Raw genomic sequence first — 25,234 nt, forward strand, 5'->3', positions numbered from 1 at the left:
ATACCGCGGAGACCACATCCTACCCGAAGGAGAGGTTAACATGTGGCAAATACGACACATGGGCTTGCCAGCCGCATGTGGAAGAGGCGCTGTGGTAGGTCCTACCCGGAGGGGAGGAGCTCTACAAACACAGCGACCGGAGGAAGAGGGAGCTCTCCCCTAGGGAGACGAGGATTTACCAACAGGGAAACCGTACTGCGGAAAATACATCACAAGGGGTTACAGCGGTAACCAGCACATGTGGAGCACCTACCCCAGTACAGGGCATCATACCACATGTACTGGGCCTGGCTACGAATTCCTCCACCAAATTCACTGGCCACAGGGGTAGGGAGGAAGGACATCCAGAGTCCACCATCTTGTGAACTCGCATGGGGGAAAAAAGCACACATCTTCCCCTCCCAGAGGGGAAAGGCACTGTGTGCAAGCGGTACACCTGGCCAGCTGTCCCGTAACTTACCTGTTCGTACCTGACAACACACAGGACAAAACCGGCTCAACCCGGAGATTGTAAAATCTTGCAAAGGTATTGGGTGTTGCCCAGCCCGCTGCTCTGCAGATGTCTGCTAAAGAGGCGCTGTTGGCTAGTGCCCAGGAGGATGCCACACTCCTCGTGGAGCGTGCTTGTAACCCGAAGGGGGGGCACGCCCTGGGCCTAGTATGCCAAAGCCATGGAATTCACGATCCAGTGGGCAAGCCTCTGTATGGAGACAGCTTTCCCTTTCCGCTGTCCGCCAAAGCAGACAAAGAGCTGCTCAGAGCGTCTAAAGCTCTGCGTGCGATCCAAGTAGATGCGCAAAGCAAGCACCGGACACAGCAACAACAAGGCTGGGTCTGCCTCCTCCCGGGGCAGTGCTTGCAGGCTCACATCCTGATCCCTAAAAGGAGTTGTGGGAACCTTAGCACATAGCCCGGTCGGGGTCTCAAGACCACGTGAGAGTATTCCGGACCAAACTCCAGGCAGGTGTCGCTGACAGAGAGTGCCTGCAGGTCCCCAACCTTCTTTATGGAAGTGAGCGCAGTCAGGAGGGCAGCCTTTAATGAGACCGCCTTTAGCTCAACTGACTCCAGGGGCTCAAACTGGGCTCTATCCTCAGGCCCAGCAGGACCACGGAGAGATCCCATGAGGGAATGAGGCACGGCCTAGGAGGGTTCAACCCCTCTCAGGAACCTGATAATCAGGTCGTGCTTCCCCAGGGACTTACCGTCCACTGCGTTGTGGTGCACCACCATAGCGGCCACATACACCTAGGTGGCCGCCCCTCCAGCTTCTCCTGCAGGAAGGAAAGCACAGACCCGACTGCGCATCTCTGGGGATCTTTGCCTCGGGAAGAGCACCAATTTGCGAATAAACGCCACTTCAAGGCATACAACCTCATAGAGGGAGCCCTGGCCTGAGTGATCATGTCTACCACCGCCGGTGGTAGGCCTCTTACATCTTCCATGTCCCGTCCAGGGGCCAGATGTGGAGATTCCAGAGGTCTGGGCACTGGTGCCAGATGGTGCCCCGTCCCTGAGAGAGGAGGTCCTTCCTCAGGGAATCTCACCAGGGAGGGGCTGTCTCGACGAGCGTGAGTTCCTAAAGCCAAGCCTGGGTGGGCCAGTACGGCGCCACGAGGATGACCTGTTCCTCATCCTCCATGATCTTGCACAAGGTCTGTGCAAGCAGGCTCACTGGGGGGAACGTATATTTGCGCAGCTCCCAGGGCCAGCTGTGCACCAACGCATCTGTGCCGAGGGGAGCCTCGGTCAGAGAATACCAGAGTGGGCAGTGGGAGGATTCCCAGGAAGCAAACAGGTCTACCTTCGCTTCACCGAACCGACTCCAGATCAGCTGGACCACCTGGGGGTGGAGTCTCCACTCTCCCCTGAGTGTTACCTGTCATGACAGCGTGTCCACTGTACGGTTGAGGTCACCTGGGATGTGAGTGGCCTGCAGTGACTTCAGTGGAGGAGATGGCAGGCGAGTTGTGACATGCAACGCGAGCGTAAGCCACCTTGGTGGTTTATATATGCTACTGTTGCCGTGTTGTCTGTCCGGACCAACACGTGCTTGCCCTGGATCAACAGCCGAAGCCTCCGCAGGGCCAGCAATACCGCCAGCAACTCGAGGCAGTTGATATGCCAATGCAGTTGCGGTCCCTTCCAGGAGCCAGCGGCTGCATGCCCATTGCACACGGCACCCCAGCCTAACTTGGAGGCATCTGTCGTAACCACGACGTGCCTGGACACTTGCTCTAAGGGGACCCCTGCCCGCAAAAATGCAAGGTCTGTCCAGGGGCTGAACGTGCGGTGGCAGATTGGCGTGATGGCCACACGATGTGTGCCGCGGTGCTATGCCCATCTCGGGACTCGAGTCTGAAGCCAGTGCTGGAGCGGTCTCATATGCATCAACCCAAGTGACGTGACCACTGCCGAGGATGCTACATGCCCCAGGAGCCTCTGAGAATATTTCAGTGGGACCAATGTCTTCTGCCTGAACAAATTCTGGCAGCTCAGCACCGACTGTGCACGCTCGTCCGAGAGGTGCGCCATCATGTAGACCGAGTCTAACTCCATCCTGATAAAAGAGATGCTCTGAACCGGGGAGAACTTGATCTTTTCCCAGTTGACCCGAAGCCCCAACCGGCTGAGGTGCCTGAGCACCAGGTCCCTGAGCACAAACAACAGGTCTCGAGAGTGGGCTAGGATCAGCCAGTCATCAAGATAATGACGGATGCCCACTTCCCTTAGCGGGGCAAGGGCTGCCTCCGCAACTTTCATAAAGACACGAGGCGACAGGGACAGACCGAAGGGGAGGACCTTGTACTAATATGCCCAGCCCTCAAAAGCGAACCACAGGAAGGGTCTGTGCCGAGGAAAAACTGAGACATGGAAGTACGCGTCCTTCAGGTCTACCGCCATGAACCAATCTTGATGCCGAACGTATGACAGAATGCGTTTCTGAGTCAGCATCTTGAACGGGAGTCTGTGCAGGGCCCAGTTCAGTACTCGCAGGTCCAAGATTGGCTGCAACCCACCGCCTTTCTTTGGCACAACGAAGTAGGGGCTGTAGAACCCCTGAATCGCATAGACAAGTCGGATCGTCCTGGCCAGCCAGCACGATGGGTTGGAGAGCATTAGCCACGCCTCCAAACACCGCGCAAGGGGCACCAAGGGGACGACCACGTTTGACGTACCTATGGGTGGGGCCTCGCAGCAGGGAGGAGCAGGAACCACACGTCGAGCTCGTGGCTGTGCTGAGGGAAACATCAAAGCACTTACCTTGCTCCGTATATCCAGCATAGGACTGTCATGGCCGGGTGCACGAAGGCGGGGGACCCACAAGTGTTCGGGGTAAACACCGACTGTGTGACCCAGGGAGTGAGGAAACTGTGGGTACCGCAGCCCCAGTTTACTTTTATGAAAAAGATTTTGGACCGGTGCCAGTGCGCAGCGAACAGAGTTACCCAGCAAGGTGCCGAAAATAAAAAGCAAGTGATCTACCGAATGTCCTGTCACCTGTCACGAATGGACAATGGACTACAAACTCTTCAGACATGTTTAGTAAGTTCTGTTCACTGTTTTGTGTGCAGTTGTGTTGTTCTATTTTAACTATTGCTGTGGTGGACCTGTTTTTAGATAAATAAAACAAGTTTTTGCTTGAATGCCCCATTTCACCAGAAGGGCTGCGTGAACTGTTTGTTTTTTAACCAAACCTTATCATTTGCTTTCAGAACAATCATGAGTCTTATGGAATAATTTATTAGACTTCTAAATGATACTTTGTGTCCTTTTGAAGCTTGAAGAGATGGTCACCATAAACTGCCATTGTATGACATCACTGAGCACAATAATTTTTCACAATTTCTCCCTTTGTGTTAAGAAAAAGAAAGAAAGTCATATGGGGTTATAACAACACAGGGGTGAGTAAACAATGACTGATTTTTCATTTTTGAGTGACCAATCCCTTTAATCTAATTACAAATTCAGAGAAGGAATTGGCCATTTGTAGTGAACTACTTTTTTTAGTAACTTATGTACCCAACACTGCTCTTAATCAACACTTTAAACCTGCACACCCAAGAGTGTTGATACCTGCACACTCAAATACATGTCCCATATCAGTCCTCTCTGACAGCAAAATACACAACACACTCGGACACATACAAAAGAAAAGCAACCTTCTCCCACATAAATATTGTCCCCCACATTGTCAAGCATAAACTTTGCCTCAAGACACTGATCAGACTTGCATGAGGTGGGTGTTCATTACTGGAAGGTTGTGGCTGCAGTGAGAATGAGGTTTTGGGGGCTGCCGTGTTGAAAGATAGCTTTTCTCCCCTGTCGATGTGTGTGAGGACCCCAGATGCCTGAGGCACCTGAGCCAGTCCCCTGACTCCACACACCAATTTGAACAAACCATGCTGGTATATCTCTCAATGCTAATGTAATTATTATTTCATACTTGTTACAGTCCCTAAAGCTATGCACACAGAAAGCCTTTGTAAATATTATCGGTACGTGCATGTCCGGGAGGGCGCATTCATTTATACGTCAATGAATATTTGAAGAGTTTAATTTTATTTCAAATACAGCAAATCCGTCTTAATAACAGTTGAGGCATCTGCTGAAATTTTTGAAAGTTTAAAAAAAAATCCAAGATGGGAAATACTGGGAGAAATTCATACTGCCTAACATCTCCTTTGCATTCCTCAGAAGAAAGATTAATATTCATAATAGTTTGGAACAACATGAGAGTAAGTAAAGGATGACACAATTTTCATTTTTGGGTGAACTACAGTATCCCTTTAATTGAAAGATTTCCCAACAGGTTTCCCGAATATTCCCATATCTGCCATAAGTCAGACAAAGAGATAGTCCTGCCGCAAACCACTGGTTTAACCAATGTTGCTGTGTCAGGATGCTCAAACAAACTACTTTTCAGGGGACATCAACTTACAAATGGATTACATACTCCATATTAAGCTGAAATAGGAAAAAGTGTCTTAACACTGAAAAATTATACACTTCACATTTGAGCCAACACAACTTTACAATACAAGGCCCTTCAAACAAAACAACAGTCAAAATTTGACATCTGCTTATGCCATAGTTATCCACCTGACATGTTTTAACCCTGTTCATCCAGCTATGAAATCAGGATACTGACACAGTGATGGATAAATGACTCAAAAAGTAATCCACCACAAATGACTAATTACTTCACTGAAATTGTAATCAGATAACTTTCCCAATTATTTCATTGAAAAGTACTCACATTACTAATTACTTTACTTTTCAGTTACTTTCTGAAACACCTTTCCGCTCAAAGAATTCAAAATAATGTAAATATATTTCCTCCTTGTTCATCATTGCACACAAGTCGTGCACTCAGCACCACACATTTCTCCCTTACAATGACTTGCACGCCCTGTCAAAGAAACACAAACAGATATACATATGAACAAACTTTACTCAGGCTGGTCATTGAACTGTCAAAATGTAAAGCGTACCCCAAGTCTGTTAGTTATTTTGTCAATATTGAAAACTAAACAGAGTTCAGTTTGCAAGATGTTTATTAGCATCAAATTACATTACAATATCAGTTACAATGCAGTACAGCAGCACAATAATTCTTATTTTCTTATTCTTTGAAATTAAAGGTTACTTGCTGCTTTTGTTCCACTTGAGCAGACCCAAAAATGGTGCGCTTAAGAGCGTGCCAGTTAATGTAATCACCAAGTTTGTATGTGCCCCTTTTTCCCGCCATGTAGTGCTTAATCTGATGGGGGGTTAGGACCTCATCATGCATGTGTACATCTGATATGAATCCGGTGAAAATATTGTCTCTGGTGAACCCCCCATCAAATTCGGTGTGACACTGGCCAAGTATTATACTAGGCTCTCCTTTCAAAGGTTGCTTAGGGCCCACTGTCTTCCTAATGCTGCTTACATCATTGACAAACATCTGAGCGAGACCAGTTTTGGAATCCCAGGTTGCACACACTGAGTTCCAATGATTCAGATGATATGACAACCCATTAAATTCAGCAAGAGCATTATGAATGTACAACTGGAATTGTTTTTTAGCTGACAATAACATAGTAAAGTCTTTAAGGTGGCCTTGTTCAGCCAGAGAAAATAGGCATGGACTGGAACTCTCTTGGTCAGTGTAGAATCTCAAACACACTGAGGCTGCAGAAAGATCCATGCTTTTGTTTGGGTAAAGCTGTACATAGTTCTTTGTGGTCAGCTCAGGGAAAGTGATGACCTTCTCCCTCAAACATTCTCGTTCTGGCTCTGCTGTTGATTCAAGAAGAAAGATATTTTTAAAGACTCTTTGCATACATAAGGGAAACTCTGCCTTGATTTTAAAATAATAGCTAAACTGAAACTGATTGACCCACAGATAGAATCATATTGATGAAAGAACAAGTATGCAAAGGTAGAATAGTATAATTTAAATTGTAGAAGCAGTCTAAATTCATGCATAATATAAGCCATGTTTCTTTTTTTTTTTTTCTTCTTTTTTGAAAGCTAAGGACTGTCTTTTCCTAGTGTTATTAATTAGATAACCTCTAGTTTTAAGTTACTTTGTTAGTGTTAGTATTAGATTGTTTGTACTTACCAGACAGCACCAGGCCAGTGAGGCCACAGAGAACAAAGATGTATGATGTTAGTGTCTTCATGGTCCTCTTCAGTTGAGTGTCAAGCACAAAACAAAGGTACCTGAGCTCTTCACGCTACTCTTTTTATAGTGCTCTTTCGTAGTGTGGACAGTGTGTTTGTGCTGATTTTGCTATTTTCTGTATACACAGATAAAGTACAGCACTACCACCAACCTTTTGCTTTCTCCTTTTGCAAACAGAGCATCTGGAAAATTACCTAAACTTTTCATAATCACACAATATGCAGTAGTAGAGCCGAGATTAGGTTTAATTATTTTTGGGTGAACTAAACACTTTAATCACTTTAGTTAGCTGAACTTAAGTTGGATGTAGTTATGAAAACTTTACTATAGTTTGCTGAACTTTAAGACCTGTTACTGCAGAGATAAAATTCAATCATACTAACTTTCATGTCATGTTAGCCCTAAATACGTTGCATTGCAGGATGATCTCTTCTTGAGAGTAAAGACTGCACTCACAATTGTTTGGTAAGGAGTCTTGAAGGAATAGTTTATGCCAATATTCTCTCATTATTTACTCACTCTCATGCTGTCTCAATCTTGTTTGAATTTCTTTCTTCTGCAGAACACAAAGATATTTTGAAGGCTGCATGAGTTGTTTTTAGTCTATACAATGTTAATCAGTGTGGTCCAAAACTTTCAAGCTCCAAAAAGACATCCATACATTCCTGCTGAAAAGTTTTATGAAAGGTACGGTTACAGTATCTGATCAAATAAATGTGATTACCTTAGGATTGGCTATGTGTTTCTTACACATCTTGCATGTAACAGTACTTGCTACAAGAAGAGTCGACCAAATAAGTGTGAATGAGTCAACATTTTTAATCATTTTCATAGAATACTTTTTACATTTTCACAAGCTACGAAGAAATGTGACAGACTGTGGAGGAGTCTTGTGTTTGCAGTGAGAATAAATGCTCTGGAACAATGAGATGTGAATGCACAGAAATATATATTGTTTTTACAGTGTGGGATTCTTACTGTCCTACTCCCAAACAAACACATTCACAGCAACTTCATGTTGCTCCACACATCTCAATGCCAAAATCAAATGCAGCTGACTAAAGTGCTGCCCTGAAGAATGCCTGTGTAGAATCTTTAATAATACACTGTGTCCAATAGCCTTTACTGCATTTGTCATCACTCATGCTTGGTTTTTAAATGTTCATACATTTATTGTTCTTCTTCTAGAAGGAGAGACAACATTACAATAAATAAACCCATAATGCAAAGGATACAAAAATAAGAGATTTGTCTTTTGGATTACTTAAAACAACAGCATTGTGTTATAGTACATAAATGGCTGTTGTGCAATTCCTTCATTTTGGAAAACTACAGGACAGCAATAATTACAGATGAAAGTCTTAAACTTGTACTGTAACATTGCCTATCTAAACAAAAAATATATACTGTATATAGTTACTGAAAAAGCAATACATCCTCATCCAATATGATGATACATTGTACAACCAGGTCTCAATTTAAATATAGCAGGCTCTATAAACATACATATGTATATGTTTCTTATAGCACTTGAAATGTACCATAAATAACCTGGAGTACTACGAGACATTTTTTGTTTTGTTTTGTTTAAAATGCCACATGAACCAAAGCAGCATGATATAGACTTATTTAGTATGTACCGCTGAGGTGGTTAACCGCACATGCCTTGTATTGATGTCTTATGTAAGTCTTCTGTGTACTTTTTAAAAGATCTTGTAAATGCTCTGAGATTTTAATAAGTAATTATGATGCAACTAAAGGATCACTGATACTGATTCTTTCCGTAAATTTTTATAGACATACAGTACAAAAGAATGGCTAATTAATACATATATGACTTTTTAGTGCAAATAATATAGGCCGAAGTTTAAAATCCCTGTCCAAGCAACATCATAAAGGCAATATGAATATACACTCATCGATATGTGGATGCTAGTTGGTTTAGCTTGGTGAGTGATGATGTGTAATTTACAGTTATACATGTAATTGTAATGTAGAACTGTGACAAAATGAAATATCTTCTGATAACATAATAACTAATGCTGTTCTCACCTCAGTCCATGTTTGCACTGTCAACTATGGCATAATGTATAGGGTTTTGAAACCCCAGTTCTATTGACATGTTCTTCCAGTCAGCCCATGAGCTTTTCCCTTAATCTCGGCCACATTCAAACAAACACACAAACTTGGATAAACACAAAGTCACGCACTAACACACCATGATAAAAGCAAAATTCTCAAACAAGCCTCTACACTTTCAAATAAGATACTGTTATCCAGTTAACAATGGTTTGATTGCAGACTCTTGATTACTCTTCTCCCTTAACCCTCCTCTCACATTCTATGGCATGTTTTGGATTTTCTAAATGTTCTGAAAGTGAATTTCTTGATATGTTCGATCTACAGCCAGGTCACAGAGGAGGAATACAATTAGTGAGCATCTTATTTTCACCAAAATCTCAACCAAACCAAGACAAAATAAACAGTTTATGAAAATAAAGTGACCACGTCTCAAACATGACAAACGTTCTATAGTGTCTTGGTTTCTGTGAAATTTGTTTTCCAATGAGCAATGGATGGTGCACACTGTATGGTAAAGTACACACATATGCATACACAGATTTATCTCTACTGCTGTGAGTCCTTATGAGTTCTGACCATCAAAATACTGGAGGCAATGTCACATGGGAATGTTGCAATGATACCAAAATTTCATCTTCCGATGCAAAATCAAGAGGGGAGAGACAGAAAGTTGAGTACACCGAGATCACTTTGCTTTGTTGCAGTAATACAGCAGCAACAAAAGCTCTCGAACACAGAACCAGAAAGAACAGCGAGAGATAAAGGAAGAGAGAGAGTACAACAGATTGAACAGTGATCGACTTTGTACAGATTGAGACTGTCCAGGTTTTATGTTCTCAGGTGGCTACAACTTCACTGCAGAGGACGATGCAGCTGCGAGAATGCAGTAGCCAGCAGGAGCAGCAGAAAGCTAAGGCCTGATATAGATGCTTGTCGAACGGAGGAGTTCCTGGAGATGGCATTGGAAGAGCTGGAGTCATCGATCTGTGGGTCCTTAAAGAAACATATTGGAGAACAGGCAAGAGAGTGGATGAGCATTAATTCTTACCAGCCGCCAATGAGAGAGTTAGATGAGTCAGAGAGTTCAACTACTTGATTTTTTTTTTTTTTAAATTACATATTTGTGGACAGAGTATTCCATTACTACATTTTGCCTTTACCTTTTAAACATGAATAGAATGCACATAGCCTGAGCTTCTCAAACTGATGCATTTAAAATAGTGAATTGACAGCATTTGTGGCATAATCTTGAGTATCAAAAAAAAAATGAATTAAATGACATTACATTAAGCTAATGTAAGGCACTTAATGTGAAAGTACACAGGGCCAGTCCATAAACAGGAAATTACACACTCTTTCAAAAGTAAAGCCACAAGGCGTAAAAATTAAACATGTTAAGATGATATTAGTTTGATAAAATCAGGGATTTATTAATTGAGCTCAACTTGTTTTAAACCCAGAACATTCCTTTAATTCATGATTATGTCTTTAGAGAACTAGGTTTACACCTACTAATGTCCTGAAACTCTATAAAAGTGTCTGTTAGTGCAGCTGAAACACATTTCCAATTTATACCAAAAGTAAACATACCATTCTTTCAGACTTACATCTAACATGGGTGCAGATGCACAAGAGATTAAAAAAGCTTTCATCCTGTAATGAAATGGTATGCTGAAGCTAGTTCTTTGCTTTTTAAGGCTGCAGTGTTGCCGCTGCAACACTAAATGTCATTCTAGCATATAATGCTGCTTTTATTATGTACAATGACATTTAGTGAACTTTAAAAGGCAGAAGATAAGCAACGTTCACATTTCATCATTGCCCATTGCAAAGACCATGTGCATACTGGGCAGGAATTGCCCTCTAGGGCTGGGTCAAAGTTCAACCAGAACTTTCCAAAGGGGCAAGAGTGCATGAGATAATTACTGCTTTGTCTCTTTTTTTGCATTATGATTAATTTTTTTAATAGCACAAATATGTATCAGTGCCGCTGTGTGAGAATGTATTTGGTTTGAGTTGTGGCTGCATGTGTTGTCAATGTCATTCTTGCCTAAAAAGAATGTTAGCATTACTTACCACACATAACACATCTATTGTATTGTTTGTCTTCAGCTTTTGAGCCTAGAAAGACAAAATAATAATAATAAAAAAAGATCTATTAATCAAGTGGATAAAAATAGAATGAAAACAGGAAAATTACATTTTGGATAAAGACACCATCTCTGGTTGAGCTGACTCTTGAGACTTTAAGAACAAGACAATTTCCGATAAATTATTTAATTTTGCATGTCCAGATGTTTCTCTACCAGATATTTCAGTTTTTGTATTCATCCACCAAATTCCCAGTGCTAAAACATAGGCCAATCAGCATCACGGAAACTCTCACCAAACAACATTTCACATAAACATAATCTACACTAGACAATCTATGCCAGAAGGCTTTTTGCAATATAGCAGTGGTTTTACAGCCACTCATTGAATTGTATCACAGTGTGCTTTATAATGCTGTTGATACAATTAAAGGAATAGTTGTTTTTTTTTTTCTCTGTGGAACACAAAAAGTTATGCTTTTTTCCATACAATGAAAGTGAATGGTGACACCTGTTCCTGTTCTCCATCCCATTCTGCTACATATCTCTGAATGCTATACAAGTTTGGAAAGACATGAGGTTAAGTAAATTCTCTTTGGTTGAACTATCCCTTTATGATTTAGTGGTAACACTTTACAATAAGGTTCCATTTGTTAACATTAGTTAACAACATTAGTTAACATAAACTAACAATGAACAATACTTATAAAGAATTTATTAATCTTGGTTAATGTTAATTTCAACATATACTAATACATTTCTAAAATCAAAAGTTGTATATGTTAACATTAGTTAATGCACTATGAACTAACATGAATTAACAATGAACAATTATATTTGTATTAACTAACATTAACCAAGATTAATAAATGCTGTACAAAATATATGATTAATTGTTTGTTCATGATACCTAATGCATTTACTAATATTAACCTTATTGTGGAAACTTATTGTAAAGTGTTATCGATTCAGCCTACAGATGGTGTACCAATATAACATTATGGATAAGAAAAAGTGCATACAAATTGATTTGTTGATATGAATACTTATCACAGAAGGTAGGCTACTGCAAGATTATAATTATGAGGCCACTTTAAATTTCTTGTAAAAAATTATCAAATTTTACCTTTTAAAACATAACCCTCCAGAAGCATGCAGTTTAGTATGGATTTTAGTATAATTTTATCTCATATTCTTCCTTGTGTGTGTGTGTGTGTTGTACAATTATGTATTAATAGTGGTGATATAGGAGAGCTGGTGACAGTATAATGAATGGAATTGTGTGTCTGGCAGTCTGGTAGCTTGAATATGAGCCGGAGCCCAGCATGATAAAGAAATGCCTTGGCCAGCATGAAACAATATAAACAACCACATCTATAACTCAGCAAAAAGTAGAAAACAGGTCTGAGGTTCGGTATCAGTGATTAATTTCTCTCTGAGTGGTCCACCTGCCCTACAGCAACTTTTTCACAATTGAAGACATAAACAAAAAACAAATAAAACAGTTAGTCAGAAGTAGCTGTGTAATTGTTCTCTGTATATCATGTGCTGTTTCAATTACACTGAAGAAGAAAAAGTTCTGAATGTGTTAGTTATGCCACTACTATTAAAAAAATAAAAATAACAAGGAAAAGTATACAAAACTCATGAAATTGGCCCCTACTCTCACTGAATCACTTGACAGCATACTAAGCAAAGAGTTTCTCACTTGTATTATATAATTTAGAAAACCAGTTCACACCAAACACAAAGATGTCTACTGTAAGAATAAGGAAGAGCTGTTGAATCTTTATATATGTGTTGAGTTTTTCACTGTCATGTGCATAAGAATCAATAAAAATGTTAATTACAAAAAAAAAAAAAAAGAATTAAGGAAGAGCGTTCAGTAATAATTTAGCAAATATGCCCAATACTTGCGTTATGACACATGCTTTAATGCAAGAGGAGGTATTACCATATGTCTCTTTGTTCTAAGGTTGGTAATAAACATCTGGCTCTGTAATTTTATCTACACAACAGCATGCAAATCTAGACAGGCAATACTCTTTCTACCAACTAAAAGGAGATGCAACCAGAACTACATTATTATTTTGTTCTAATAATTTTACTGTTATCTATCAAACATCAGTCATCCTTATTCTTGCAATTTTGTCGAATTAGATAGGTTAAGAGCTGTGTGCAGGGGTGTGGTTAACCTCGTACGACCCCGCATCCACACGTGTGGACATGTGTATTTTGGCTTCACTATACACAATGTATAATTGAAATTAATTAAAACCGACTGAATACTGTTCGCAAGACACTACACTTTTATTTAAGGGTTACAATTCTGGAGCACCGCATTACGTGACACAACAGCGTGATGTTGATTTCCAGGAAGCGCTGCTACTGTTTTTTGATTGAAACCTGTTTGGGTTGTAAAGAGTAGCGTCTCTAGTTTTGTTTGATATGCTGTTTTAAAAAATCCATTAATTTTTCACACATGCTGATAAACATGATATCCGCATATGTTGAAATTAGGACTGCATTCCCTCAAAAGTTGAAAAAACATGTTAGTTATTCTGAATATTTGTCAACATTAACACATCTGTGGGTCAATTCGCTTCATTTTAATATAAATTTTGTTATTCTTTTACTTTGTTATAACTGTACAATACGGTTCTATTCATTAACATTAGTACATGCATTCCTACTGTATATATTTACTATGCATTTTCACACTGAGAATAAATGTATTCATTCAAAGCTGTAAAATGTTACTTTCAGAGGCTTTATATGGAGTTAGGATGAAAATAAGGTGCATTTCTAACTGGTCTGAGACCAGTGCAGACAGACAGCACACTGGAGGTTAAGTCATTCACTAAATAGGGAGCAAGGGTGCATCTTACAGCTTTCTATGCAGCTAAGTGCATTCACTCCTAAAATCTGACCAAAGTTCGGTTTCAGGCTGCAGATGATGTTTGGACCACTCAACATGTTTGGCAGACATGGGACAATGGTTGGCAGTGATTTGATGATGCTGGCCATTACTTTTAATAAGAATGATTAATTCAGCTTTATAGAAAATCAGATGTAATGTCTATAATGTCTCAAAAGCATGAATAACCAACCCTCCTGGACACATAAACTATTTGATGATAAAAATCTGACATTCTATAGCTTGGTATTACATAACATTTCACAAATTAGTTCCGCTGTCAACATATGTGGACAGCGATTTAAAAATAAATAAATAAATACATTTTTTGCTTGTTTATTAGGTGCTACTAGTTACAAATTAAAAAGGAATATGCATGCAGTAGTCACGCAGGGGTCTCAGGAGGTTAATTATGTACAGTAGCTGACCATAGAAGAGTAGGTACAGTACTAGATACAGTAGCTAAATTCAGCAGTAATTGATTTGATGTCATTGTTATTTAATTTTGAAGCTTATTAGCAGGCCACATTAATAGGACATTTGTATGCTAGGATAGTCAAGACTAGTTTGCCTGGAGGTCAGGACTATGTGCAGGGACCATTTGTAACCAATGATGAAAGACTGACAGACATATTCCATAAGTCTTCCTGTCTCTGAACTCTCTCTCTCTCTCACACACACACACACACACCCTGACACTTGTCTTCTCATTTTGGCATTACAGGTGCTCCCCCTCAGAGGTCTACGTTTAGCAGCGAGGCTAATACAAAAACATGTAAACTAATTTACTTCACTCTCAAAGCCACGTTCTCTTTCTGTTGCACGATACTCTGTTGAAGTGTATGTGTGTGAATGTGTGTGTGTTTGTGTATACTAATGTATTTGATTATATATTAGCCTTGTCTCTAATTAAGAGAAAAATGCTGTATTTACCCAAATCTGACAGTTATTGTAAACTGTATGTATGTACGGGAGTCAGGGGCTAGTTGTCACAAAGGGAAGTTGTCACTGGGACTATATCTCAATCAAAAACATTTTTTAAAGATCTAGTAGGACAGAAATTTCACCAACTGACTATGTGGAATCACGTGACAGTTTTTTACGTTTTAATTCACTGAGCTCTTTAGTACAACCCATTATACTGGCAATGTTTGACTATGGAAATTTCATGTCTATGTGCTGGATTATTTGCAACTGTTAGCAAAGGGTGTGGCTGAAATAACTGAACTCAACAATTAGGGGTATAGGGGTATCTCCTGAGACCCATATAGCATCTGGACCAATCAGACACACAATTATTCATTATTTCATGAATAATCCAACAGACGTCTCAAGACCGTAACAAGCAAAGGTCCAAGTAGGCCCAAGCAGACTCCAAGATGTCGGCTCTCCCACTAATCATTATGAGCTTTTACTCCCCCTTTGCTGACACTAGTCCAGCAACTAATGGACCTCAGAGACATTCCAGGTGGGGGAAGGTAGCCACATGCAAAGCAAAGGAATGTGGGAAGAAGTAACTCACTCCATTTCCCCATAGGAAAGACACATAAAGCCCATAAAACAGACTTTTCTTCATTAATTTATAGACAAACTGTTCTATAAATGAACATGCATATCCTCAGGACATTGTGTGTATGATTATTACTGTCTCGTATAATGTCTTTTTTACTGTATACCATTTTGTGCATGCTTTATGACAGAGCCACTAGATAATGTAAAATTATTGGTATCATGCTTCCTATCAAATTAATCCTTGTGTGATGCCCTAAACATTGGAGTATAGCACCCCCTTTTAGCATGCATTGTATGCTTGTTATATTAATCAGAGCATAAACAGGCACAAACTGCTAGCTTACTTCAATCATGCAAATAAGTCAGCTTCCAAACAAAGGAACTTTTCCCGCTGGAAAATTGCACCTTTCTCACTGGTCAAGCCAAACTTGAGAGGAGTGACCTCCCTCAGGAGTTAAAGGGCACTGTCGGAGTGACCTCCCTCTCTCTCTTCCCTCTTTCTCTCTCCCTTCTGCTCATGGTTGTTGCTCGTGTGGGACCAGAAACACCCGGGCTGACCGCGAGGTCGCGGGCGGCAGGCCTTAACACATCAAGCCTTGTGTAACTTCCTCGACCATAACGGAGTCAAACTAACACCGCAAGTTCATCATCATTTCTTCATTCAACACGGAAGAAATTGATTGCAACTTCAACACCATTGACTCAAGGAACCATCAAGACTTTCTCCTGAGACTGCATCCGGGCGCTCTCTCAACCGCCAAGGCATTGCCAGTATCGTACAATTAACTAAATAAACAGAGGTTTAGTATAAGCTGTGAACCCCTTTATTAACTAAGGTGCTTTGAAGTAAGAAACTGATGGTTCTTTCAGATGGTTAAATGACTCTTTACATAGCTTCATTCCCCTGTTCTGTTCCTGTTTCATTCACTTTCACTTTTCTATTTCCCATGTATGCGTGATTTGTGTGTATGTGTTTGTTTAGATTAGTTATGTGTTTGCAATTTAGTTAAATAAAGCTTTTGTGTACATTCTTGCGAGTTGATTCTGGTCTGCTTGTAAATCAATGTCAAATTAATGATTTGATCACAGCAACATGCTAAGAAAGAGTTATTTTTCTGTGACCACAAAAAAATATCCTTTCTGAGAGTTGATAGATGATCAATACTGAGTGTTCTCTGGACGAACAGATTAATTGATTCTAATGTTAATTCAGCTAAATCAAGTTAATTCTATTAACTGATCCAAATGTTTATAATTAATTATAGCGAGTTATGATTAATTATTCATATTTCCATTTTAAAGATAATTTGACTGTGGTATATTTTGATAAATAATCTCATCCCTGTTTTTAAAAGATTTAGCTTCAAAGCTGTACCTAAATATGTGTAATATTATTTTCATTAAGCCATGAGAATAATATTACTCCAATAAGTGAATTAATCATAATTCCTTTATTAAAGCTAATTCCTTACAATAGAAATTGTGAGCAGATACAACGAGATGTTGTATTATGATTTTAATGGTGGAGAATTTTATTCAGACAAATAATCTAGTTATTTGTCATTTATCTAATTTATAATGGTTGACGAGCGCGACTAATTCCATTATAAATTTCCTTACATAATAATGTAGAATAAGGACAGTTTAATTTAATTCCTATCTCACACTTACTGTTTCCCTACATATAATGGTGGAGGTAAGTGGGCACTTTAACCCATCCTGTGTACATTTATACTACCAAATTTGCTACACCCAGAAGAAAAAAGGTTTCGATATTTAGATTTTTTATATATATATATAATTGAAGTATTGTGGTTGATAGAAATATGTTACAGCAAAAAAAATTATAATAAAAAAAATAAAAATAATGTTATTTATTTTTTATTATCTGTCCCATGTAGTGGACATCGGGTCATGTTTGATCACAGAATGTAGTGATATTGCATAAATTTTCATGTGGATTTCTGTTAAAATTTATTTTCTTTTCATGAACATAAAAACAGTTAGATGAAGGAAACACATCTGAACACTAAAACATCATTTTAAGAAATAACATCTCATTGTGGAGTTTTTTGATTAAATTGCATTCTGCACATTTGATAGTCACATAAAGCTGGGTTGTTAGGTCACGTCACACACGGCACTAACAACAGATCATGCATGGTACAACAGGTAGCAGTTTTTTGTCTTTGAAACACACAAAAACATTTTTATTTTAATACACTTGATTAATGTTTTCCCTTTGCATCCTTCTCTCCTGCACCGTGATGCATGTACTGCCTCCACCATCTTTGGCAAATGGAGCGGCCCGTATTTTTTAACATCGTCATTGGGCTGTGGTTCAACAGGCCTCCTCTTTTTTGTTGGAATGTACTCTTCATCATCAGTGCTCATCTCATCATCATCACTGGCCACCTTGTCAACCTGTTGACCTCGACCACCCTGTGCCTAAGCAATCAATTCTTCAGAGAACAGCAGCTTGAAGTCAAAATAGTGCAGTCTCTCCTTCTCTGGTCTCCCAGAGACCTGGTGGTTTGATTTGTACTCAATCCAGCTGTTTGTGGCTGCCAGGTCAAAGAAATGCAGGACCGTATGGATGGTCCATTTTCTTGTGCGGCTTGACATCGGGTAAAATCAACTCCACCCATGTTTTTGTTGTACTCAGCCACAACAGCAGGTCTAGGCACAGTAACATGGCACTTCTCTTTCACTGACCATCTCAGGCAGCTGTCCTGGGGCTCTATCGTAAGGACACTGGAGGTCATCAGAACTGTCTTATTGTCCTGCCACTTCGTCACTGTAACCTCTGATGGTTCTCTGACAACCATTTTGGATGCACCTCTTCCTTATTTTTGTAGTTTGGTGGTATCTGACATCTTTGACTTACACAGTGCAGGGATTCTATTTTTCATAATGGTCCCTGTTCCCAGGAGACCATTTGCTTTCAACATATCCAGTACTTTGACAGAGGTGAAATACCTGTCAAAGCACAGGTGTGTTCCTCTTGGAAGAGACTGTACCATCCGAGCGACAGTATTCCCTCCGATTCCCAGCTGCTGGTCAGTGAATGTATTCCGGCCCTTGTAAACTTCAAAGCACCAAAAATCCAGCACCAAACCATTAGGACTGGCAAGCACAAATACTTTCAATCCTGTGGGATTTGGTTTCCCTGGCACAAACTGCCATAAAGGACACCGACCTGTGAAGGGAATAATCTGCTCATCTACACAGGCCTTCCCTGGTCACGGCAGATTGAGGCAGCATTGATGCACTCTGATTAAGAGAGGTCTCACCTTCCAGAGGGGATAATTTTTTTCCCCTCATCAGAGACATCAAGATCGTTTGTGACTTTGATGGACTGCCTAATTTTGAAGAATCTGTCTCGACTCACTGAATTGGCTATAACTGGGACCCTCGTCTTCGCCACCCAGTACATCCGGATCCTAGGGTATCCAAGACATGCCATGTACATCAATATGCCAAAGAAGGTTTTCAGCTGCTCTGGAGTGGTTTTAAGGCTGCCTCCAGAGATGAGCACCTCCTGTTGGTTTGTGTGCTCTGACATTGTCTATGAACTGTTTGAAGTAATCAGAGGGCCTCCAGTCTTGGTGGTTGTGGCCAGCATTGACTTGCAAGTTAATCTCCTCCACAACAGGGTTGAAACTTAATTGATAAAGAAAGGAGAGGTATAGTTTAATGCACTTTTAGCAAATGTATTATTAATTATATAAATCAACAAGGTCAACAGTTTGCCAAATCAAGCTTTTAACTGATTGTGTAGTGTACGTTTGTGTGTGTGTGTGTTTGTGTGTGTGTGTAAATTCAACTAAAAAGGCTCTCATTTCCCTTTCTAAACACTATGATACCAATAAACTTCAGAGCCCTAGCTTACACATTGCTTCTTATCCATAATGGAAGGTGGGTGTCGTTACTTTGTCCCTGCTCTGGCTCCTCAAAAGCTGATATGTCCTCCTCTGAGCTTTAACCTTCCTGCTGTACTGTCTGGCCCTCCAATAGCTCATTTCCTGACAGCTCTAAATCTGAATCCCCTTCCACAATTCTGAGTAAACTCCTTTCTGCCTGTTTAGCCCTCTGCTTCCTCAAGAATGGAAAACGTTATGGTTACTTGTGTAACCTCCATTCCTTGATGGAGGGAACGAGACGTTGTGTCGATGTAGTGACACTAGGGGTCACTCTTGGGAGCCCGAGACACCTCTGGTCTTTGATAAAAGGCCAATGAAAATTGGCGAGTGGTATTTGCATGCCACTCCCCCGGACATACGGGTATAAAAGGAGCTGGTATGCAACCACTCATTCAGGTTTTATGCTGAGGAGCCGATATAAGGTCCGGCCATTTCAGCGGGTAGTTCAGCGTTGTGGCAGGAGGGACACAATGTCTCATTCCCTCCATCGGGGAATGGAGGTTACACAAGTAACCATGACGTTCCCTATCTGTCACTCACTCGACATTGTGTCAATGTAGTGACACTAGGGGTCCCTATACGAAACGCCACAACTGGCTGAACTGTGTTACGTGAACTGGCTGTGTGTGGTGGGCAGACTACTGTGTGCCACATAGCCAGCACACCAGGTCGACACGTAACCTCCCCCAACATAGTTATGAGTGTCGAACGGCCCTCTGGGGACAAGTTGACTACCCAAAAGATAGAGACAGGCTAACCCAGTCGTGGCCTCTTTTCCCCTTCTCTTTTTCCACTCCCTAAAAAAGAAGGGGGATTATCCGACTGGGCCGCCAGATCTAGTCGAGGGGTGTCCCTCCCAAGGGGAAGACACCGCAGAGACCACACCTCACCCAAAAGGGGGGGGATATTTAAGTGGAAAAATATGTCACATGGTCTTTCCGACCATGTGGAGAGTCTTCAAGGTAGATCCTACCCAACGGGGGAGGAGTTACTACAAACATGGAGACTGGGGCAGAGGGGCTCTGCCCAAGGAAGATGCAGTTTGCCAACAGGGAAACGAATTAGCGGAAGATATATCTCGCATGGGGTTAGCCTTACAGGGAACCACCACATGCGGAGCACCTACCCCAGAACAGGACTCTTAGTTAGCATGTGTAACGGGCCGGCAGCGAGTCTATCCGAAAACTCGACTGCCACAGGGCTAGGAGGAAGTCAACCAGGGAACAAAGCTTGTGAACACTACTGGGAATTAATGGCGCACATCTTCAGCTCAAAAGGAGGTGGAAGGTGCTATGTGCAAGCGATACACCTGGCCGGCTATCCCAGGCTTATCCGCTTGTATTGCGTGCCACTATCTGGGACGAAACCGGTTCCTCCCGGAGGTTGTAGAACCTTGCAAAGGTGTTGGGTGTTGCCCAGCATGCTGCTCTGCAAATGTCCGTTAGAGAGGCACCCCTGGCCAGGGCCCAAGAAGCGGCTTTACTCCTGGTAGAATGGGCTCATAGCCCTACCGGGGGCGGCATGTCCTGGGTGTGATATGCCATAGTTATGGCGTCAATGAGCCAGTGGGCAATCCTCTGCTTGGAGACAGCGCTTCCTTTCCGCTGTGCACCAAAGCAGACAAAGAGCTGCTCAGAGATCCTAAAGCTCTGCGTGTGATCCAAATAGATGCGTAAAGCGCGCACCGGACACAGCAACGACAGGGCTGGGTCTGCCTCCTCCTGTGGCAGTGCTTGCAGGCTCACCACCTGGTCCCTAAAAGGGGTCGTGAGAACCTTGGGCACATAGCCCGGTCGGGGTCTCAGGATCACGTGAGAGTAACCCGGACCGAACTCCAGGCATGTTTCGCTGACAGAGAACGCTTGCAGGTCTCCTACCCTTTTGATGGAAATGAGCACAGTCAGGAGGGCAGACTTCAAGGAGAGTGCCTTAAGCTCGGCTGATGCAAAGGCTCAAAGGGGGCTCTCTGTTGACCCTGAAGAACTACAGAGAGGTCCCATGAGGGAACGAGGTGCAGTCTGGAGGGATTCAGCCTCATGGCACCTCTTAGGAACCTGATGATCAGGTCGTGCTTCCCTAAGTACTTACCGTCGACTGCGTCATGGTGTGCTGCTATGGCGACAACGTACACCTTCAAGGTGGAAGGGGACAGCCTCCCTTCCAACCTCTCCTGCAGGAAGTAAAGCACCGATCTGACTGCGCATCTCTGGGGGTCTTCCCGTTGGGAAGAATACCACTTAGCGAACAGATGCCACTAAAAGGCATACAGGTGCCTCGTAGAGGGGGCCCTAGCCTGAGTGATCGTGTCTACCACCACAGGTGGTAGACCGCACAGGTCTTCCGTGTCCCATCCAGGGGACAGACATGGAGATTCCAGAGGTCTGGTCGTGGGTGCCAGATGGTGCCCCGTCCCTGAGAAAGAAGGTCCTTCCTCAGGGGAATTTGCTGGGTGGGGGGGCTGTTACAAGGAGCATGAGGTCCGAAAACCACGTCTGGGTGGGCCAGTAGGGTGCTACCAGGACGACCTGCTCCTCGCCTTCCCTGACCTTGCAAAGGGTATGTGCAAGTAGGCTCACTGGGGGAAATGCATATTTGCGCAGGCCAGTGGGCCAGCTGAGTGCCAGCACGTCTATGCCGAGGGGAGCCTCAGTGAGGGCGTACCAGAGCGGGAAGTGGGAGGATTCTTGGGAGGCGAACAGGTCCACCTGTGCCCATCTGAATCGACTCCAAATCAGCTGGAACACCTGTGGGTGGAGTCTCCACTCTTCCCTGAGGGTAACCTGCCATGACAGTGTGTCCGCTGTAGTGTTGCCCGGGATGTGAGTGGCTCGCAGCGACTTGAAGTGCTGCTGACTCCAGAGGAGGAGACGGCGGGCGAGTTGTGACATACAACGAGAGCGCAGACCGCCTTTGCGGTTGACATATGATACCATTGCCATGTTTTCTGTCCAAACTAACACGTGCTTGCCCTGGATCAACGGCCGAAACCTCCGCAGGGCGAGCAGAATTGCTGACAACTCGAGGCAGCTGATGTGCTAATGCAGTAGCGGGCCCGTCCACAGGATGGCGGCTGCGAGCCCATTGCAAACAGTGCCCCAGCCCATTTTGGAGGCGTCCGTCGTGACCACTGCCCATTGAAACGAAAGGTCGGTCCAAGGGCTGAAAAGACAGTGACAGACTGGCGTGATGACCACGCGATGTGTCCCGTGGCGCCATGCCCATCTCGGGACTCGAGTCTGAAGCCAGTGCTGAAGCAGTCTCATATGCATCAACCTGAGCGGGATGGCTACTGCCGAGGATGCCATATGCCCCAGGAGCCTCTGAAAAAGTTTCAGTGGAACTGCTGTTTTCTGTTTGAACACCTTCAAACAGGCCAGCACTGACTGGGTGCGCTCGTTTGTAAGGCGTGCCGTCAAAGAGACTGAGTCCAGCTCCAAACCGAGAATAGAGATGCTCTGAACCGGGAGGAGCTTGCTCTTTTCCCAGTTGACCCGAAGCCCTAGTCGGCTGAGGTGTGAGATTACCAAGTCCCTGTGTGCGCACGACAAGTCTCAAGAGTGAGCTAGGATTAGCCAGTCGTCGAGATAGTTGAGAATGCGAATGCCCACCTCCCTTAATGGGGCAAGGGCAGCCTCTGCGACCTTCGTGAAGACATGAGGAGACAGGGACAGGCTGAAAGGGAAGACTTTGTACTGATACGCCTGACCCATGAATGCAAACCGCAGGAAGGGTCTGTGTCGAGGAAGGATCGAGACGTGGAAGTACGCGTCCTTCAGGTCTACCGCTGCAAACCAATCTTGACGCCGGACGCTCACCAGAATGCGTTTTTGCATCAGCATCTTGAACGGGAGTCTGTGTAAGGCCCGGTTCAGTACTCGCAGGTCCAAGTTTGGCCGCAACCCACCGCCTTTTTTTGATATGATAAAGTAGTGGCTGTAAAACCCCTTCTTCATCTTGGCTGGATGGACAGGTTCTATCGCGCCCTTCCGGAGGAGGGTAGCAATCTCTGCGTGCACTGTCACCTTGACCAAGATGAAGTGAATACCGCTGAACCTGGGCGGGTGCCTGGCGAACTGAATAACGTAGCCAAGTCGGACAGTCCAGATCAGCCATCACGATGGATTGGAAAGCACAAGCCACGCATCCAAGTTCCGCACAAGGGGAACCAAGGGGATAACATCGTCGGACATACCGGCAGGTGGAGCCTCGCGGCGGGGCGGAGCTCGAGGTGCCATACCACGTCGTGGCCGTGCTGAGTCTAGGGACATCGAAGCACTTACCTGGCTCCTTGTGACCACCCTCAGAACACCCCCTGGGACAGGGGAGGAAGAGGCCTGTCCTCGCATCCCGTGTAGACTGCCACATCGGGGGTGTCTGTGTGCCACAGCTGGGCATTCAGGGGCAGAAAGACCACCGCTGGAGCACCAATCCTGCAAGGAAAAACCCGTGGATGGTAGTCATGATGACGACCGTGCACACCGGGTATGTGACCCAGGGAGGAAGGAAACCGCTCTTTTGCTGAACTGTTGGGTACCGCAGCCACTTGGACATGCGGTGAAATCAAACAAAATTTCTTACCAGCTCCAGATGAGTGGGTTTCTTTGTCCCTGGGTCGCATGTCTCAGGTGCGCTTTGATGATCTCCGTGGGTTCTTAGCAGCCGACTGTGAGACGGGTGGCATCTGCTTCCTGCAGTGGACTCCATGCCCGGGCCGGGCTGAAGGGGCGGGCTGCGGCGGAGCCGGTGCAGTCACCGCAGGGGGACACCCTTGGCGACGAGCAGACGGGGTGTGGGATCTTGAGCCGTGCCGAGGCAGGATGTGCCAGATAGCCTGCTGCTTCACCGCCGAGAACTGCTGGGCAAAGTCCTCGACGGTGTCGCCAAATAGGCCAGCCTGGGAAATGGGGTCAGCAAGAAACTGTGTCTTGTCGGCCTCACCCATCTCGACCAGGTTGAGCCAAAGGTGGTGCTCCTGGACCACTAATGTGGCCATCGTCCGCCCGAGAGTCTGCGCCGTGACCTTCGTCGCTTGGAGAGTGAGGTCGGTCGCCGAGTGCAGTTCCTGCATCAAATCTGGGGCAGAACTACCCTCGTGCAGTTCTTTCAATGCCTTGGCTTGGTGGACCTGCAGGAAAGCCATGGCATGCAGGGCAGAGGTGGCTTGTCCAGCAGCGCTGTAGGCTTTAGCCGTCAGGGACAACGTGAGCCTACAGGGCTTGGACGGGAGCTTAGGGCGTCCGCGCCAGGTTGCAGCGCTCTACGGGCATATAGTGCATCCGGAAAGTATTCACAGCGCTTCACTTTTTCCACATTTTGTTATGTTACAGCCTTATTCCAAAATTGATTAAATTAATTATATTCCTCAAAATTCTACAAACAATACCCCATAATGACAACATGAAAGAAGTTTGTTTGAAATATTTGCAAATTTATTAAAAATAAAAAACGAAACAAATCACATGTACATAAGTATTCATAGCCTTTGCCGTGACACTCAAAATTTAGCTCAGGTGCATCCTGCACCTGTAAGGTCCGACTGTTAACAGTGCATGTCAGAGCACAAACCAAGCCATGAAATCCAAGGAATTGTCTGTAGACCTCCGAGACAGGATTGTATCGAGGCACAGATCTGGGGAAGGGTACAAAAAAATTTTTGCAACATTGAAGGTCCCAATGAGCACAGTGGCCTCCATCATCCGTAAATGGAAGAAGTTTGGAACCACCAGGACTCTTCCTAGAGCTGGCCGCCTGGCCAAACTGAGCGATCAGGGGAGAAGGGCCTTAGTCAGGGAGGTGACCAAGAACCCGATGGTCACTCTGACAGAGCTCCAGTGTTTCTCTGTGGAAAGAGGAGAACCTTCCAGAAGAACTACCATCTCTGCAGCACTCCACCAATCAGGCCTGTATGGTAGAGTGGCCAGACGGAAGCCACTCCTCAGTAAAAGGCACATGACAGCCCGCCTGTAGTTTGCCAAAAGGCACCTGAAGGACTCTCAGACCATGAGAAACAAAATTCTCTGGTCTCTTTGGCCTGAAT

General features: G+C 43.6%; 2 protein-coding genes across 4 annotated transcripts in view; both read right to left on the reverse strand.

Annotated features, from left to right (window-relative positions):
- Positions 1-5,540: 5,540 nt before the first annotated feature.
- LOC127414208 (serum amyloid P-component-like) lies at positions 5,541-6,740 on the reverse strand. Of its 2 annotated transcripts, none has more exons than XM_051652069.1 (2): positions 6,611-6,740; positions 5,541-6,285 (listed from the first exon to the last, which is right to left on the reverse strand). In XM_051652069.1, the coding sequence occupies exons 1-2, from the start codon at positions 6,669-6,671 to the stop codon at positions 5,627-5,629; spliced, it is 720 nt and encodes a 239-aa protein (XP_051508029.1). In that variant the 5' UTR covers positions 6,672-6,740; the 3' UTR covers positions 5,541-5,626. The 2 variants fall into 2 exon arrangements, with proteins under 2 accessions (XP_051508029.1, XP_051508030.1); XM_051652070.1 differs by having other exon boundaries at positions 5,541-6,282; positions 6,611-6,711.
- A 738-nt stretch (positions 6,741-7,478) lies between these two features.
- Positions 7,479-25,234, reverse strand: part of LOC127414201 (GDNF family receptor alpha-1-like) — a 136,514-nt gene continuing 118,758 nt past the window's right edge. The window contains exons 8-9 of one of the 2 annotated variants that reach the window (XM_051652059.1): positions 10,832-10,876; positions 7,479-9,748 (exon numbers count right to left, since the gene is read on the reverse strand). In XM_051652059.1, coding sequence (XP_051508019.1) covers positions 9,608-9,748; positions 10,832-10,876 — 186 coding nt within the window. In that variant the 3' untranslated portion in view covers positions 7,479-9,607. The remainder of the gene's footprint in view (positions 9,749-10,831; positions 10,877-25,234) is intronic. The other variant, XM_051652061.1, reaches the window with a different exon arrangement.

Source organism: Myxocyprinus asiaticus, chromosome 23 (genome assembly GCF_019703515.2).
Source record: "Myxocyprinus asiaticus isolate MX2 ecotype Aquarium Trade chromosome 23, UBuf_Myxa_2, whole genome shotgun sequence".
Taxonomy (NCBI): Eukaryota; Metazoa; Chordata; class Actinopteri; order Cypriniformes; family Catostomidae; genus Myxocyprinus; species Myxocyprinus asiaticus.